The following is a 20,491-nucleotide window of genomic DNA, read 5'->3' as shown; positions in this document are numbered from 1 at the left end:
CATGGGGAGATTGTCTTGACACAGTTCCCCTTACTGGAAAAGGGAAGGCTGCGACCTCAATGCATACCATGGAAACATATCAACAAGAAGGAAAATTTGAGGTGTAGTCTACCCTCGTTGACCGCGGGTGCAGGGAAATAAATATACGAAATGGAGAGGGTGACAGCAGGGCAGAGGTTAGCAGCATGGAACATAAAAGGTTTATTAGTGGCAACCCTCAGAAAGGCTTCGATGATGTGTGAAAAAAAATGGATACCCAGAACATGGCGCATGATGGTTCCCTGTTTGATAACGGCAGAGAAGCCATATGGCAAGCTCTACGTGCGCATTATCCAGACATGTCAGATATTAGTGCGATTATGGCACACAGAATGGGGGGAGACAAAGACCCCCTACAATATATTCAGGCTATTCGAGAGTTATGGAGACTTGAAACGCCAGAACTGTAGGACAAAACAGTAGCATTATTTTATGATGTAATATGTCAAGGGTTGCCAGAGCAGGTGCAAAGGCAACTAAAGAAGCTGGTTGGAATGGAGGCAAAACCGTGGTCAGAAAATCAACTTACAATAGTAAATTATTGCAGGTTAATGCAAGAAAGCGCGAGGAAAAAACGTGAGGAAAGAAAGCAGGAGGAGGCAAAGTTAGTGCAGAAGAAACTGACTAAATATGCCATGGAAGTGGCAGCGTTAACAAGCACGGGAGGACAGAGCACACCACAGAGACAATACGCACCGCCGCCCACGGAAGGAGGGTTCATGGGGTGGGTGGATGCGCAGTATGGCTTCTGAGGAAGAGGGGGGCCACCAAGGGGATGCGGTTATGGGCATCAAAGGCAAAAAAAGGGGGATTTTTGGGAGAATATCGCAGATACGGACAACAAATGCAGCAGGGTCCAAAAGGGTTCCCTGGAGGGTATCAGAGGCAAATAAGAGAACCACCCCAGTGCTGGGTGTGTGGACAGATGGGGCATATTTCGAGGGTATGTAGAAGCAGAGGGGGGGATATTTTGAGGGTATGTAGAAGCAGAGGGGGGATGCCACAGAATGGGGGAATGAAATACCAGCCAACATATCCAGGGGAACAGAATGAGTATTATGCCTAAGACCAGACACAACAACAAGGACAGGCACCAAACGCATACCTGCAGATGAACCAGCCCATGACACAGACACCACAAATGCAGGTGCCAGTGGAGCATTACCCCCAAACATCCCAAGCAACACAAAAACAGAATAACACACAGCCACCATTCACAGCACAGCAAAACGACAGGACACTGGCACACACCGACTCCACAGCAATTACTCCCATTAGGAAAATAGGTTGGGTTTACCATGGTGAAGGGCAACCCTTTGCAGGAAATGAAATGTCATTATACCCTCAATAGGACAGCCCACAGGTAGACCTGATGTGTTCCATCCTATCGATTACACCCAACCCGGTGGAGGAACCACGCACAGGGGCGACTAAATCCTGCATCCGGGGGGGGGGGGGGGGGAGTATAGAATGTCAGGCGACATCATTCATGCTCAGGGATTTATTATGCTGACGGAATTAGTTGCATTTACAGAAGATATTGCACTTTCTATTGGACAGCACAACCTAGCTCTACCCTTACTGTATTCCCGACAGACACCTGTAAACATAATGGGGAGGGACATCATAAGCAAACTCAACATGACCATCTCATTCACTGACAAGGGGATAGTGTGTTCTACACCTGGGATACACCTTCAAAACGTAAGGGAAATTATTCAGGCCTATTGTGGACGCAAGGTACAGAGGGGGTTGCTAGCAGATGATGAACTGTTTCGATATGGGACAGAAATAGTAATAGCATGGCTCCTAGAGATTCAGGGAAAATGTGTCATCTTCCAAATGAGTACATGTTCAGGCCAGAACTACCATTAGACGGGAAGGAAGGGACAATGGTACCACTTGAACCTACCCATGTCTTGCCTGCAATAACTGCAACAATACAATAAAATGGAATATCAATACACATTCCAAACTGGAGAAAAAATACAACTGAAGGATTATGCAACATGTGAATCTCCGAACATCATCTACACAATCAAATGTCCATGCTGTTTGACGTATGTTGGACAAATTAGCCCTAAAGCTTGAACACCCTGGAATGAGCATAAGTCAAACATAAGAACAAACAACCGTCATTCACCAATTGCAAGACATTTTCATGACTACAAGCACCAACTTGCACAAGTACGCTTCCAAATTCTGCAAGTGATCAAGACCAAAGATCTACGCATGAACGTGACAAAAAAGTTAGAACAACGAGAGGTGTTTTGGATTGATAGGCTTGACACTGTTGCCCCATCAGGTCTTAATGAAGAACTGGATTTATTTTGCTTTCTGTGAACATTGGATACTAAATATGAATATCGAATGTAACAAGTTTCCTGTACATTAATGGTGAATGCAAAAAGAATTCCCTCATGCACAATCACAGTATTGGATTTATAACGGGCATGTGAGGCTGAAACACGATTGGTATTACCTTTTTTTCTGTATACCTTTCAAAGTACTATCATGCAACAGGTAACGTAATTCTAAGAAGTTGGTTAAATAGGTTCATCTCCTTCTGGTACTTATTGACTTGATGCGATAGAATAAGCGTAACATCCCAAAACACACAAGTGTCTTCTTACACACCATCACTTGCGAGAGGATTAAATGTTTAGAACATGACTATACACCATATACATATTTTCCACAGTGACAACTATAATATAGAGATACTACACTATTATATTTTTCGTCTCTCAGACGGATCAAGCACCCCCTTTTGTTACCTCTAAGGGACATATTACGGTCACATGAGTAGCAACACTAAACATGCAAGAATTGTCTCAACGCATTAGCTGCAACACGGTAGCCACAAATTCCACTAACACTACAATTATACACCATGGTCACATGAGTTACAACACTAAACATGCAAGAATTGTCTCAACGCATTAGCGCCAATACGGTGGCCACAAATTCCACTAATACTAAAATTATACACCAAGAATAGCCAGCGTATGAGATAACAGCCCAATATTTTAACAACCCAGCTTTCAGAAATACCTTCCTTTGTGTAGGCTCTGTATACACTCATTAGCAACTCATTTGTTTTTAGTTACAGCACACCATGACATATATATTGAAATTGAAAACCCGCGCTAAACAGGCTTTAAATTGAATGATTAGACAGGCAGTACCGTGATTCCAAGTGTAGTCAGACTTTCCAACTACAGTACCCGGCAGACGGGACTCACACGTACCCACGTCACCACGCTCACACGCGATGACATAGCAATTGATAACTCGTTCGAGGGTCCCGGCGTCCTGTGGTCAAGGATAGCACTTGTTGCCGTAGACAACGACGCTGCCGGACCCTCGAACCCGTATAAAGGCATAACCCACATACCAAGTAAGTGTTTTTCGAGTTAATTGTATGAGTATTCATATCAAAGTGCTAACTCGAGTTTCCTTGTCTACGGAGGACTCGAGATTCGAATCAAAGGAACATGTTAGCCTCTACTACCACATTGATTAGGGAGTGTATTCTGTGAGCGCTCAGCAAATGTAAGCGCTCATGGCTACATTGAATAGACAACAAAGAGATATTTGACGCAAATGGGTAGAAGTGATTTTACATCTCATCATGGCTTTAAGCATAGCAATCTCATTCTTTTCAGGGAACAATCTAAGATATAGGCAAATACGTACCTGAAATCCAAACCGATACAACTTTTCACTTTAATGCAACAAGCTCCTTGGAACAACGATATAGAGGTGCAAGAAACATTTGAGCTATACGCATGAAGACTTTTGCTTGAGAGGCTAAAGAAACAGCCAACTGTGTCTAATGGAAAATTAAAAATACAATTTATAGCAGAGCATACAACAAGTTGACAGGTATGTTTTGTTTGATAATATGAAGAAAAAGTGTGTTTAATTTGAACGAAGTGACATGACATGTAAAACAGGGGTGATGTTAACCCCATTTCTGTTCATGTTTTTTTAGAGCCCGCCCCTAGGAAGGACGTCAAGTCTGAAATGCATCGGCATGGGCCTCTGCTAATCAATTTTTGAATAAAGACAATTTTATACAAAATTGAAACTTTAATTAAAATGGAGTGAATTATTTTGTCAATCCACTCAGATTGACCTCTTAAGAAGTATCTCAATACTGCATCACTCTAAGGATTAATTTAAAAGTAGTTTTACTACAGATCAGGCGTCTTCAAACTCAGTGGAAGTTCCACTGAGCAATTCCTGCCTACCCCTTGAATTAGAGGCACTAATAATGGGAGACGACTAGAAAATAGTGCATGGGATAGATGATAAAGGGCGAGCATGACGATCAGTGATCGTCGTGGGAGAAGGGTACAGATTGACTACCGTTACAGATGAAGAATTAGTCAGAGACAATTGATCAGATCACGAAGTACGGTTTGAAATTAGTATTACATATTGGGTGAAGATCCAGAGAGGTACCACAGAGAATGGCAATGATGCTACAAGCAAGCACCATTGACATTTCTCGAGGAAGACTTGGCAAAGGTCCCCAGCACTTATGGTCCACGAGTCCCTATGACGTGGGGTTTCTGAAAGGGATAGGAGCAGTGAAAATAAAACTGAAGCCAGAGCCATTTTACCACGAGTTAGGCACTATCCCCTGCCGAGGGAGGCAGGCGAGGGCATTTATGAGACAATTGCAGAACTAGTGAAGCAAGGCATCCTATTACCATCAGAATCACTGTGCAACACGGCAGTGTACCCTGTCAAAAAGGCAAAAGGTGGGTCATGGCATTTTATACAGGACTTGCACCCTTTAAACCATATTGTTGAAGCAGAGTTTCCTTTAGTTCCGAATCCAGTGACAATTTTGTGTAGCATTCCCAGGTAAGCTATCTACAATGAAGGTCACAGGTTTGAAGAATGCTTTCTTCTCTATACCACTACACCCAGACTCACAAGACTCAACTTTGTTTCTATATAGAAATAAGAAGTGGAAACATACTAGACTCCCTCAAGGGTACTGCAAATCACCCTCCATATTCAACAGGGTCCTCCAAACAGACTTAGGAAATGTAAAGTTGGAGAGAGTTGTTATACAGTATGTAGACATAATGATGTGCAGCAAAACAGAGACATAGAGTAGAGATTGCTCTGTGCATATGTTGACTGCATTAGTTGAAAAGGAGTACAGGGTAGACATGGCTAAATTACAATATTGCCAGAAAGAAGTGTTGTATAATGGACAACTGATATCACAAGATGGACGAAAAGTGACACCCGAAAGAGCAGAGATGATACGCAAGACAGCAAAGCCCACAACCATAAGACAAATGCAGCAGTTTCTAGGATTATGTAATTATAGCAGGGCATGGGCATTTGACTACAGCACTTACACTGGGCCCTTACTGAGTGCACTGAAGGAGTCACAAAGAGGGGAGGGTACATTACAATGGACAAAAATAATGACTGAGGCATTTGACGAGCTGAAAGAAGCAATATGCACAGCTCCAGTGTTAGGGATCCCAGACTATTAAAGTGAATTCTTCTTATTCTCACAGTCCAATGTAGTGGTTATGGCTGCTGTACTGGCACAAAAGACAAACTTGGGGCACAAACCTCTAGCATATTACAGTGGGAACTTAGACCCAGGGATAAGAGGACACTACGCATGCGAACAGACACTGGCGGCTGAAGCATTCGCAGTAGACAAATCAGCAAATATTACCATGGGATCCAGCACTACTCTTTTTGTGGAGCATGCTCTCTTTGCAGTACTGGAAAGACCCAAAAGTACATTGACAACACAGAGCTTCAGCGTATGAGGTGTTACTGTCAAACCCAGCTCTCAAGATAGTGAGATCACAACTTGTCAACCCGGCAACTTTCATCAACAAGACCCTAGAAGGCCCCTATGTGCACGACTGCACGACCAACAAAGAAGAATACAGTGAAACTCCAAAGGTAAAGGAGAACGCACTTGAGTGAGGAGATGTGCTTTATATTGACGGGTGGTCAACAATTGACCAAACGACTGGGGAAAGACATACTGGGACAGCTGTAGTGAGATTAAAAGAGGAGGGGACAAGCAAGGTGGTGACAAGCGCACGTCTACCGTCACATTTTTCAGAACAAGCAGCAGTATTATTAGCTTTAATATTGGCCCTGGGGCACAGCAAAGGAAAGGAAGTAATGGTGTATTCAGATTCAGCCTATGTGACATCCCCAGTGCATTCTGAGCTGTCACCTAGGTTGAGGAGGGACTACAGAGTTGCTGATGGGTCACAGGTGCAGCACGCACTACTATTGGGCAGACTGATAGAGGCACAACAGTACCCACTGCGCATGGCATTGGCAAAGTGCCAAGTCCACGTGAAGGGGGAGGACCTCATCTCGAGAGTCAACAAAGCAGCAGACATGGAAGCAAAAACATGCTGCTTATTTTGGGGACATTTTAGAAATGGATGCTTCGTACCCAGCGCGCAACTATGTGTGAACAATGATATTAAAGGAAGGATATAACACATTACCAGTGACACAGATTATGGAAATGCAGGAGGCTGCACCAAAGGAGGACAATGAATTGTGGATAAGGTTGGGGATGTACAGTGTCTCAGAAAGACACCTTATGACAACAAGGTAATGCCATTCTCATTATTGCACACTGCACTGACACAATTACACCATCCTACCCATATGGGGAAGCTGGTGCTTGCTGCTCATATTGGAGAAGATTGGTTCTGTCCCAATTTGGCAGAACATGGGACAGAATTTGCGACTAATTGTCTGGTTTGTAAACAATTTACAGCAGGTCATACACTAAGGGTAGGGAGAGGAGCCATACCTTGCACTATGGCTCCATTCCAACACCTTCACATTGACTATGTTGACATGCCCCATGTATACCAGGGTTAACACTACATGATAGTGGTTGTGTGCCCATTTTCCCGATGGATCGAGGCCGGTCCCTGTTGCCATCCTGATGCCATTAGAGCGTCAATTCCTGATTCGAGAAATCTTCCCACGATGGGGCGTGAGTGAGGTCCTGCGGTGCGACAATGGTCCTCACTTCGCCAATGAGATGTTCCACTACATCACAACCTTCTTGGGAATACAACACAAATTCTCTTGTGCTCATCACCCACACCCAAACAGGGTCTGTAAGCTTCTCAACGGGCTACTCAAGGAAGGCATCGCCAAAATTAAAAAGACCCTTAACAAGAGCTGGTTACATTGTCTTCCATTAGCATTATTCACGTTGCGCAATAACACCAGGGTCTGACCACCATTTAACCCCACATGAGATGGTGACAGGACGGCACATGAGACTTCGAAAGATGCAGAAATAATTTCTGATGTGTTGGTTCAGGAAATGTACGATTACACAGCTTCCTTGATGGCTAGTGCCTCTTATTTCTCGTCAAATACAGCGACAATGGGAGAGGCCTGATGCAAGAGAAGAGAACAACAACCCGGAAGCAAACATGGAACTTTTGAAGCTACCACATTTGTATCCTGGAGATCAGGTGTCATTTAGAGACTTTACCAGATGGTGGTATGAACTGTGCTTTACAGGACCATGTACAGTAGAGCAGGTCACTGATCGTGCAGTTAAATTACTGGAAAAGAAGGCCTGGAATTACCTGGAGGACACAAGCCCTGCAAAGCAGTGGCCTCTCCTAGCACCAACAACTAAAGGGCCAACGATCCACAAGCAGAAGAACAAAACAATTGCCTCGACGCATCACAATCCAGCAAAGGCCAACCTATGATTACTCGCTCCAGAGCAAGAGAGATAGGGAAAGGACTTCCTACACATCCAGAGGGAGGGAACACTGTCTCTTTATTATTTTTCTGTCCTCACACTGACAGCATTCTTCGTAAAAGTGTGACTGTTTTATTGCATTGTCCCATGCTTCCCATTGATCCTCATGCCAAAACCCTCCAAGGCCAATTTGTCAGAAGATCGAATAGCGCAAGAAGATGCCATCCTAAGGTTTTTTTTCTGTGGTATTATAGCTTATTTGGCCCAAACATACCCACAGTTAGATATAGGAAACCCTTCTGTGCTTGCAGTACTTTGTGATCCTAGACTACGCACAGTTTGGGAAAAACTATTCCTTCGTGCAATTACCCAACACCAAGTTCTTGGTGCTTGAATTGATAAAATACGAATACAATAATGCTTTTTTAGTGCATTGCAGGTAGGCAACAAACATCTTGAAGACTACCTAAGAGTACAAAGAAGAGTAAGTTATGGGAGAGATTGTTAAAAGAATGTTTATTGTGTCCTGTGTCTTATTGCCTCGCCCTTATCTTTTGGCAAATGTCATGTGTTGCAAGTGATACCGCTGTAACCTCTACTAACGCAACCCCAACTCCAGCAGGTGGAACGACCATGTCAGGTGGAAAGGTAAGCACAGTAAGGAGAGGTAGACACAGTGCTGATGCAAACATGGGAGGGGTGGATCTCTAGATCACTGATGCTGCTCGAGTACATAATAACATGTGGTACAAGCACATGACTAAAGTAGGTAAACAAACCACTGGGGAGAGCTGCTATGTCTGCTCACTAATCATCTATGCAATGTGCAATGAGTGCATCCAGAAAGTTTGTAGTAACTGAAATACCAGCAGCAAGAGCACAATACCTTATGTACCTGTCATGTTTACTATCCGAGGAAGATTCCAAGGGAGAATGGCAACATTGAGATGGATGTCCAAAGCAACTTTGCCCTATAAAGATAGCTATATAAAAACACTTGACATGATGGACAGTTACTGGAAAAAGGACCAAGCTATACAATTTTTTTTTTTTTTGTTTTTAAGTGTATATGGTTTATTTATTTATACAATACATAACTGACAGCCCACAGAAAGGGGAGACCAAAACAATAACACTAAAAGAATTACCATGTCCTAAGAAGGGACCCAAGGAAATGTGAGGAGAAACAGGATGTTGGGAAAGACCACAGATACTTGTGTACGGCCAAGTGTACACAGCTGAAGGTTGGAAGGAGCAAGTAGTAGGTAGCAAAGCACACACGCTTTCCACAAGTTCCAGTCAACTCAGTACAGGAAGAAAATGCTAAATGCCTGAAAGAATGGGACGCAAGTGTGAAATTACTGAACTGGGTGGAGAATGAAGCTGGACCAATGCTCATAATACCACTTAAGAAAGCAGAATTATGTTTCCAGAATAATGGAGCAGTAAAGGTTGAAGAAAACAAATACTGCAAGCAAACACTGAAGCATCCAGGCATGAAGGTTGTGATGGCAGTAATAATGGATCATTATTGGTCTTGCGGATCTAAGGCATATGAAACGCTCCCACCCAACTGGGGAGGAGCATGTTCACTATTGCACATCAAACACCAGCACTAGTAGCGCCACAGAAAGACATCAAAACAGAAGACTTTCTTAAGATGGACAATGGAAGAGGAAAGAAGAGATCAGTAGAAGTGAGTAGAGTGAAAAGAGAACTACTTCTCATCAGCATCACTGGACGACGTACCATCCCAACGCCGATTGTTCAGTAAGATGAAAATGTTCTTTGTGTCAGTAGTTCCAGGTGTACAGACATACACAAATGCAAACTGGCTCCAGATTACAAGATGGGAGCTGATGCTGACAATAAACTCAAATGTAAATGGCTTCAACGTGATAAAAGAGCTCTGAGCAGCAAGATTTATGGCCCTTCGAAACAGATATATTCTAGACCTTCTCACATCAATGGAAGGAGGAGTTTGCGCCAAGATTGGGTCTTCTTGCTGTACATTTGTGCCTGCAAACGACAAAGCAAATGGCACACTCACAGAAGCAGTAACCAGATTGTCAAAAATGCATGCCAAGATGGAGGAGGAAGCAAAAGGTACAGGAAGAGATCAAAGTTGGCTGTCGTATATATTTTCATGGATGTCAACATGGATGGAAGACAGTTTAAAAGTATTAGTAGGAGCATTAATACTGGTACTAGAAGCACTATGTGTGATCAAGATCTGCATCATGCAATGCCGCAAAATGACAAAAGACAATAGGAATGAAACTTTTAGTAAATACAAATGGTGAAGGAGATAAGATAGTGGAAGAAAGAAATAAAATAAGGACACAGATAAAGGAGTACCCATTGTTCCCGACTGAGATAACATTCGATGATCCCATGGACAACAGAAAGTACTGGCCGAAATGGGTATGGTGCAGCCCGAAAGGAGAATTCATTTACATGACGGAGTATGGATGACCATGCCAATTACTATGAGGAGTAACGAAGATATGGCTTGTGAAAGCAATGGGGGCTAGGTTTGGTGGAGTGGTCGACAAGGGGGGTTACTGAAGAGAGGGTCCCTGTAATGCCCCTCTGGACCCCTATAAGTATGACAGCCCGAAGAGGTAGAAATGCAAGATGCCAGTCACTGTTTGGCCAGCCCCCAGGAGGGCAAGTGACTTCTACACATGCAAACAGATATTCTCTCAGACAATCATTCAAACCTTATCCAGCTGATGTCTTGATGGATACAGGTGCCTGAACACTGGAACTGGTTGACTAATGATAAATATCCAGCTGTGCTGACGTCATTAGAGACATCACAACAAAGTAAAGTTGGCCACAAAGCAAAGTCGCATCCCTGCACAAAGTTACATGGACCCACACAAAGAACATGCTTATACAGTCCTGTAGATAGAGGACAGATACATATACACACCGTTAGAAGCCTTTCTTATTTTCTTTCATTAGCCAAACGCAGAAACGCCAGAAAACTAGAGATGCAGAGCAAGCTTGCAGCTGCTTATTTGCAACTAACCATATGGAACTACAGGGTCATATATGGAACCTGCAAGAACCCCTAACCAATAAGGAAAATAATACAGTTTAGACATATAGAAATCAAAGCATAACTATAGTAGAATTACATGAAGCCACACGCCTCATAATGAGGGACGAAGGAAAACAGATTTTACAGCACCAGGGCTGGTGCTCACAGGCAAGGTCGAAGATGAGCAGAACATTCCTAACTCCAGGGACAGGGAGACACCTGCGAAATAGCAAAATAGATCCTCACTAATTGCAGACAGAAGAGCTAAATTTTGCAGTCCTCCTCCCACGTGATCCGGCCGAGCCGAACAGTAGCCATTTATCCGCGGTGGGATGAGGAGCAGTTCCCAGCGAAGCAGACAAGAACTGATACATGTGTTTTACAACATTGCAACCTACAGGCACTCTCTAAGGACAGATGGTGGACACAGGGCATCATTACAACTTTTCCGGTCCGGACCGCGGTGATTCCGCGGCGGGGGTAACAAAGCTTCCGCCAGGTTGCAGAAAGACCGGCTGATTACGTGCTGTCGGTCGCGCGCACCACACGGACACGGAAACGTTGTAACCGCCGTCACAGAAACACCCACGGAAATGGACATAGCGGCGCCATAAGTAGCGTAAAACCCGTGTCCGCCACCGTCGCCACGGACCCGGAATTACCATGATCGCCGAAACCGGAAACAGAGAGGCAGCCATCATATAAAGCACAATCCATTGCCATCCAGAGTCAGCACAAGCTGAATCCACACTGTGAGAAGCCAAAAGGGACCACCAGCATGTCTGCCAGGATTCCAGCCCACAGGCAGCGCAAACAGTGCTTTAGTGAGGCGCAGCTAACTGTTCTGGTCGAGCACATAGTGGAGCATGCTGAGATGCTGTTCAGTGCCGATCAACGACGTGCCACACAGCAGCGGAGGAAGGAAGTGTGGGCCTAAGCAGCACGCAAGTGCACCGCTGTGGGCATGACTGTGAGGAGTGTAAAGGACTGCCACAAGTGGTGGGACGACCTCAGGCTGAGGGTGCGGAACCTGATCTCCACAAACCGCCAGCGCAGCAGTGGGACAGGTGGAGGACCCCCTTCCCCACTGAGGCTGCAAGCATGGGAGGAGCGTTGCAACAGTGTCCTCCACCTTGAGGGCATCCATGGGATCGGGGAGGCTGAGGCCACCTGCAGATGCTGGTAACTGCGCAAACATGAATGCCATATGAGTATATGTTGAGGGCAGGAGTGGCCCAAAGGACCCATTAACAATCCCCCCCGCCCCGAGGCAGGGCATGACTGGGCCAAAGGACCCATTAACAACCCCCCCAGGCAGTGCATGACTGGGCCAAAGGACCCATCATGATCCATATGGTGACCAATATCACTACAATGCTTTTCCGGCAACAAGCAGATGCATGTAAATGCCACTATTAAATGATCAACCTGTATGATGCATGTGATGCACCCATCAGGCACCACCACATAACTAACTGCATGCCCTCTGTGTCCCCACAGCCGTATCAAGTGACAGTGATACTGCACAACAGCCGAGGCGGTGTTTCCATGTCCGCACTACTTGTGATGCTCACAGTGTTTCGTATTGCCGGTAACGCAGGGGTTTCCATGCAAGGCCGAGTTTACGGGAGCTTTAACTCTGCGGTGGCAGTTGAAGGTGGTACTATTTCCGGGTCCACAGGTCATGATTAGGCAGACGCGGAAACGGTGCCGGTATGGTTTTACCGGCGGCGTTCAGTCGGGACAGCCCGACCTGTAATGAGGCCCACAGTCTTTTTCATCACCTTAAGAAGGTACATGGGGCGCTGAGAACAGAGTTGGGTCCCAGGCCTGAGGAGACCCGCTCCAGCCAATCAGGGAACATAAATCCAGGGGAGGAGGGCAAAGGGCAGGGGCCAATGGTAAACCTGCGACCCTGCAACAAGGTAATAGATAGTTTTTGGGTAAGGCTCAGGCAAAGCCACCTGACATGCAACGGCCAGTCAGCTAACCTCTATATGTGCCCTCTGTAGGCACTACCACCCCAGCCACCCAATAGTGTAAGCTCTTAGGTTTTTGGGGAAGAGCCCATATTTGTGACAACACATTTCCACAAAATCTCCTGACACATCCTCAGGAGCTGTGATTGCAGGAGAATTACTTCCTGTATGATCCCTCTCTGTTATGGAAAATAAAGGACAGTTCTAACTTGCCCTTGCCCTTGACGGAGTCCTCCGTCTTTTACCGTGGGAGGGTTTGTTGGGCCCTTCGTACTTTGCTGAACGGTGGTGGTGTAACACGAACCTAGGTCCTCCACTATACCTATACAGATCTCTACAGCACTTCAGAGAACATCCCAGAGCCCTATCCTCCCACTAATTTGTCAAGGGGTCCCTGTCAATTAACTACATCCCTTCAAAAACGTTTTTTTTACACAATGCATTAATAATCTTGTAAAAATATACTTTTATTCATATTTCATGTATAACAGTCACATAATATTGCACACTTAATAATCCACAGTCACACCATTACATAAATATAAAGTGTATGTTAAAATTAACTCATATCCTGTACATATCTCATATCTATGCACTTACTCTATCAGAATTTTCCCTGGACCTAGTATGATAACAACTATGTTGGTCTCCTCCCACTTTCCCTTACTGGTCCCCACCCCTCCAACACTATCTGAAATGTCGTCAGGCCTAGTACGATAGTCGCTTGTTTTGTTCCTCTCCCTCCTGTCTCCTCCCCTTTTCCCTCACCTCTTGTAAATCTCCGGCTCTACCAGAAATGTCGTGAGGCCTAGTATGGTCGACGCCTGTCTGTTCGCATTTCCCTTCTCCCCCCTCCCTTCCTTCCTTCCTTATCTCTGTCTTAGCTCGAAATACTATCTGAAATGTCGCCAGGCCGAGTACGATAGTTAATTTCACATTCTTGTTGTTCATGGCCTGTAAAAATGTCATTTTATTTTCCCTTTTCCCTTCCTTGCCTTGAAGAGCTTTGAAACACATTATGTATAGGCGCTATATAAATCAACTATCATATCATATATAAGATGTATCCTACAAAAGAAATGCAGTCCTCCAACCAAAAAAAAACACAACACCTACCAACAATGATATTTGCTATGGTAAACCAAAATAGGTAAACAAAATCAGATAACAAACCTATTACTACACACAACAATTTTCAATCATCACAGAGAAATGAAAATGTAGGCTACATGTTAATGTACACCTAACACACTATAAATCTAACATGGGTTGAATTATTTGCAAGCTGCCAGATTGTGCACTCAATTCACATCAATCCCAAGATGTTATAGCAATGGTTACACAACTTTCTCTTATGTACCAACTCGAGTTTCGGATATGTGGGTGTACTTATTTTCTCTATCCAGCCTTCGTCAGGGCATGCCATGTTTCATTGGAGGAGGCATCATATCATAACCACAAAGTTGTCTGCAATGCTTCAAGCTTTTGGTGCCTGGGGCAATTGCAACTTAGAAACTTTTTGTATCCTCATAGGCAGGCCTCCAGATAAGGTGCGTACTAGGCCTTTTTACACATGAAACTCTTGTAAATACGACAGCTTTATTATTTTCCTGTGTACATTTACACACAAATTTAGAGCAGAGGGCAGTGCAAAGGGTCAGGTTACTTGACAGAAACCTGAAGGCTTCTTTTGAGCCATGATAAAAACCTCTGAAACAAATGTATTTATTTGAAGCCTTTCATATTTTCCTAGCATTTTAGCATTGTAAAATGTATAATATGGAAAATTAAGCTGCAATTGAGAATTAATATTTTGTAACAAATTATGTTTTTTTTTCCAGTGAAAGCAAATCAGTATTGCACAATTGTATTTTTCAGGAGTTCTTGTGCTGTGTGCATAATCATGCGGAGGCAGATCATTTTTACACTTATAATTAAATGCAGATTCTAATTGTAAAAACTGTGCGTAAAATGATGACTATGCATGGTCCAGTTTACATCCATTCAACCTTGCAGTCAATGGGTACATTACTATTAATGGTCAGTGGCAGCAGAGTCTTTGTTCAAGGGTAAGTGATTGTCATTACACAATCACAGGTGTCCTAGCCGCTCATAACTACAAGACTACTATTAAATCATCCAAACCCTGACTCACCAAGAAGTGCAAGCACTGTTCAAAAACAAGCAAATGAAAGTTACATTTGTTATTGAAATAAAAACTCAGCAAAACCTGTGGCTGTGATAATCCGGATAGGTATTTAACTTTATGTAGCGCTTCATGCATGGTTCGTCCAACATCTAGGCACTGTGATTATTACACCTCAGTCGATACTCAGTTAACCGAACTCTGAAGGAAGGATGTTAGCCAGTAAGATAGCTCAGCCAGAAGAGCACTTGTTGCTACAATCTGTGCGTGATCTGTAGGTTGCAGGTTCGAAGCCCGGCAAGGCCAACTTAGTCTTTCATCCTTTCAAGGTCAATAAAGGAGTACTGACTTCGGTTTGGTGATAATAATGATAAATAGGTTCTATTTACAGCGCTTTGCCAAAAGCGCTATATAATTAACCATTTGACCATGACATTAGATAAAGAATTTTGCATGGAGTCCTTTCCTCTCTGCACTGTAACATTGACATACCATTAGGTAGTAATAGCACAAGGAAATGAGGACTTTCATCAAACATCAAGACAAGTCTGCTATCGAACCTCAAAACACACAATACAATTCATGCTTGCTTTACTATGTAATTGGCTACGTTTTTGTGTTTTCAACATTTAAATATATACAGGAGAAATAGAATGGCCAGACCTTAGAGAAATAATGAAAGGTGTATTCTGTCACACTGCAGAAAGCTGCCGCATAGTAAGTATTTCCATACAGTTTTAAGCCCACATCGGCTGGATGTCACATACATTTTACTCTCTTGCAAAGGAGAAAAGTCATTTTTACTCTCCTAAAATCACATTTACTCTCAAAGTTTAAAAATGGGGAGTAAAATACTCACACCTCAAAATCTTATCTGGAGCACTGATCATAGGTTAGACCAGGTAACTGCTCTCGCCGACCCACCAAGACAATGAGCAGAATTCATGCAAGTCAAAGTCTCCATGTACAGACCAAATAGAACCTTGAGGTCTAGCAATGACATACTTCTTGAACCCACACATTATTCAAACAAGAAACAGAGAGGTTTAGCTTTTGTCAACATCTCAACAAAACTCTAGAATTTGCTCTGCATCGGAATCTGCACAATAAACACCTGACCTTAAGGAAATCAATAAAAACATGGCTCTTTAACATGCTGACCTAACTCGCCAAGCCATGGGTAATGGCAGAAGAGAGGCCAAATATTGTTGACCACTGCACAATGGGTTTGGTTACTTAGCAAGCTACCTGCACGACTGTGATTAAGCCCTACCACATAAAAAGATCATCCTCTTTCCCCCAATAACTGAAACTAAACCTCTGCACACACCCACAAACACACCACACACAAACCAACTATGGCACACAGACAGCATTGTTAACACTCCCCTCCCCACTTACACCAAACATCAGACGTTCTCTTCCATTAACTTACACAATAATCAGGCCCTCTTCCTGCTCCCACCTGTAGGGCTAAAAACCTCGGGGTCATCTTCGACTCCACACTCTCCTTCTCTCCTCACATCTGTAACGTCTCTAAGAAGTCACACTACCAGCTGCACCTCCACCTCCACAGAGGTATTATTCCTTTCCTCTCCTTTCCCCAGAAGCTCACTGTCTCCAGAGCTCTGGTTCTCTCTAGGCTGGACCACTGCAACAAAATCTGCCTGCCTCTACTCTCCGTCCTCTCCAACTCATCCAAAACAGGACTGCAAGACTTGTCCTTGGTCTCAAGCCCAGGGATCGTATCTCTCCAGGCCTGAAATCTCTGCACTTGCTCCCAATGGTGGCGAGGATTAAGTTCAAAACCCTCTGCATTGTCCATAAGGCCTTGGGCCGGGGGCCTCGATACCTTCAACTCTCTCTTCATAAATATCTTCCTTCTCAAGCTCTTCGCTCATCCGCCTCCAACTCCCTCAGGGTAAATCGCTTCTCCAAGCAATGAGTTGGTGGTAGATCTCTTTCTTCTGCTGGTGCCTCCCTATGGAACAGCCTCCATGCCTCTGTGAAACTTGAGGAGAACCATCTCTGGTTCCTGAAGCACCTCAAGACCTTCCTCTTTGCTTCTGCTTTCTCTCCTCTGCTCCCCTGCTGATCTCCTGGTTGAAACTGAAACTTCACTGGTTTACCTGGCTACCCTCCGATCTCGGGCCCAGGACCCCTCCCTGCCAGTTGCACACCTGCACTGCCCCCCTGGCAACCCTTGCACTTTGGGACTGTTTCTGTATCCCTACAGCCCCCTACCAGCACTTGACCCCTGATGTCTGCCCTTAACCTTGCACTTGCCACCAGCTGGCAGCACTTCTTATTTATTGTCTTTATTTAATTAATGTATTCATCTTTATTTATTTTTACAGCTATCCTATGTACCGCACTGCCCCCTCCCCATTTCCCCCTGCAGTTCAGTTTATAAACTAAATAAATACATATACTTCTCCACTTCTCTCCTCCACTTGCGTGATCTCAATGTCACCTGGAATAGTAAGATCGCTGTCTCTGTTTTCCCTCTGATCCCCTTCCCTTGTCACGCCTTGAAACACTTGTTTATAGGCGCGTTATAAATGCCATATCATATCAATACCAGCTCAGCCAATGTACCCTTGCTCCATGGGCACAGAAGGCCTGCCATATAGACTCACCGCCTGCATGCTCACCAACCCATTTCACTTAGAAACAAACCCATACACAGTCACCATTTTTTCGAACCGAAATGGCCAAAACTACAGCAAAAGCACTCTTGCACTCTGCCTCTCCGCCCACTAACAAATCCACCCCTTCTCTTATTTTCGGAAACGCTGGAGCACCTACTGACTATGGAAATGGCTGAGGAGCGCAGTATTGATCCCAGAAACATATCATCTCTTTCAATCGAACAGAGTTGAAATCCTCAGCATACCAACACCACCTCTCAACAAAGGAACACGTACTCAATCTAATTTCAGCAGGTAACAGCATAATAACTTCAAACTGGAAAAACTCAAAACTAATCGACATAAACTCCTGGTGAGCCTAGATAACTTTCCTGCTCAGGTGATACATACTAACAATTGTAAAAAATAGGAAATCAAACACAAGGCCCTATTTTGGAACTATTTCACCTAAGACGAACCCCTAAAGTTCTCCTTGTGTACAAATAACTACACCTGCCCCACAACAACAAACGTAGGTTTAGCCCGACACTCTCCTCATATAAATAAAAATGAACACTGACAGAACTTTCAAATTTACCGTGGTCATACGTGAGAAGTCTCTACAGTTTTGTTTTTATACTTTTGGATTTAAAATGCAGTAAAACTACTAGTTCCAGAATTCCAAGCAAAAACAGGTTTTGGTTAACTTCGCATGCATGACCACGGGAAACGTGAGAGCTCTGGCATCAGACATATCATGTCACAATAAAAATATATTTATATCTAACAACGAAATACAATGCACACAAAACTGCATTTAAATTTATCTATTATATTTACTGATGTGGATATGTTGAGTGGATATGTTGTGTTATTCCGGATCCTGTTAAGCGATACAAATATTTTAGCAAAAATAAAAAGCTGCATGAAACAGGGCAATTTATTTTTGCACCTGTTCCGATGGTCTTTATCTTTTTTTTTTTATAAACCTAAACGCTCTTTAAATAATCTTTTTAAAGGTGGCATTAAACACTTTCCATTTAGATCTCCTCCTCTCACCAATAAGCGTGCGCTTACTGAACGCTAAGTGACGCTTCCTAAAATGAAGAGGAGATCTTTGTAAAACCACGAGCAGAGATTTTAAACTGAAGTTTTTAGGCGTGATTTAAGCGTGTCTGCAGTTTTGTCTTTACATGTTATATGTGTAGTTTTGCTTTCCACATTATAAACACAGGACCTCGTGTCCCAGAATGCAAAGGAACAGAGGGACTGAAATATTAACTGACGGCGGACATGGTGCAGTTACAACTCTGCAAGTCGGACTTCTGTATTTAGGATCAATGTCATTCAAAAGGGACATAACCCTGACCATGGCAGTACTTACCTTAGCAGGGTCTTGATGGGACATGGCTTTCCTAATTATACTACAGATAAATGATTACTATGTCTGCCGTAAATGGGTGATGAGTAGTGTCTTTCAGACCGCCAAGCAGCTTCCACCGCAATACAGTTCAACTGGCAACACTTGATTCTTCCTCACATGCCCAAATCACGGATCACTAACAAATGTCACCAGGAAACGTTCAGAGACAGCTGCACCAAAACGATGAACTTCCACACAGAGGGAATCTGAAATAACTGACTGGCAGGTGTCCTACCTAATTTCCGTAAACATGGAAGCCATGTTGCTCTAGTGATGATTTTATTAAAACCAACGGCACCTAATTGTCATCTCAAACTAAAAGGACCACGTAAACTATTAATCTAGACTCTTCCTTCTGTAAAAATAAAAATCACTCCTCTAGTAATCCCATCGATTAGCAGTACTATGTTTACATTTAAACTTAATTAATAGAAAAAAGTGTATTTTAATTTCACGATCAAGGTTGTTTAGGTAATGACAATGCCGCCATTGTCCAATTCTAGCTTGTATCATAATTGAAAAAGCTCGGCCAAAAGTTTCCTCGCAAGTGCTATGCTCCGAGTGAAAATACTAGTCTCCCCGCGATTGCGCATTGAACACGCGAGCATGCGCTCTGGGGGAAGGTGTAAGGACATTTGAGCGAGACAGTGGAAAGATGGATGAGCAATGTTTTTGCAAACTAGATTTTTTTTTTTAGGTAGAAACAAGGTCTTCAATTCATATATAATTATATTATATAATACTATATAATATGATATGAACGTTCATGCGAGGGATAATTTTGGAGGGAGTAAAGGCAATACATTACCTTTCAGAGATATTTCTCACTTACGCGCACACATCTTCCCTTCCTCGTCCCATTATTTATTTCCTTTAGGGCAGTGTGTTTTCCCTGATCTGTCTTCTGGAAAATGCATTATTTTTATGCCTTTCCTTTTCAGTTTGGGTTATCGACATGCATGCCAACATTCTGAGGGACCTCGGAGGGATATTTCATGAGAGAATCCGGGAGGAATTAATTTGCCCATAGGAATGCACTGGGGGTAGAATTACTTGCGGTGGGACATTTGTCCATCTTTGTACCATCACACTTGCTCATTCTTCTTGCCCCTTTCCTCTGCCACCCAGTAAGGTGCAGAATGAGATATGTCTTCTTTTTGGCATAAAAAGCCCACAGATTTATTTTCACAACATAATAAATTCAAAACACTGCACACAATTTTGTGAAAATAGTTCTGGAGGTGCGGTGACTGCTTCGTGTCCAAAACCTGCTTCTCCCTTTTCCGAACAAAGTGCACAGTAGGCCCAACTCCCCCAATCCTTGCAGGTGTTCCTGGGCTGGGGGAGTGTCATTTTTTTCAGGGGAAGCTGAGCCTGCATTGCTACCACCAGACACCCCCGCCGCTTAGGCCCCCAAGAGGCGCTGGTCCCGAGAAGAGCGAAGACCCTCCCGGCTTTCCCATGGCTCA

At 43.7% G+C, this 20,491-nt stretch overlaps 1 protein-coding gene across 3 annotated transcripts in view; it reads right to left on the bottom strand.

The window, feature by feature from the left end:
* Positions 1–19,209, bottom strand: part of LOC138453790 (zinc finger protein 773-like) — a 411,528-nt gene extending 392,319 nt beyond the window's left edge. For all 3 annotated transcript variants that reach the window (XM_069606944.1, XM_069606946.1, XM_069606945.1), the window contains exon 1: positions 18,984–19,209. In XM_069606944.1, the coding sequence (XP_069463045.1) occupies positions 18,984–19,007 (24 nt within the window). In that variant the 5' untranslated portion in view covers positions 19,008–19,209. The remainder of the gene's footprint in view (positions 1–18,983) is intronic.
* Between the last annotated feature and the right edge of the window lie 1,282 nt (positions 19,210–20,491).

This window comes from Ambystoma mexicanum, chromosome 4p (assembly GCF_040938575.1).
Source record: "Ambystoma mexicanum isolate Mex_15411 chromosome 4p, UKY_AmexF1_1, whole genome shotgun sequence".
Taxonomy (NCBI): domain Eukaryota; kingdom Metazoa; phylum Chordata; class Amphibia; order Caudata; family Ambystomatidae; genus Ambystoma; species Ambystoma mexicanum.
The sequence above is the reverse complement of the archived record's forward strand: the minus strand, read 5'-3'. Positions and strand labels throughout refer to the sequence as shown.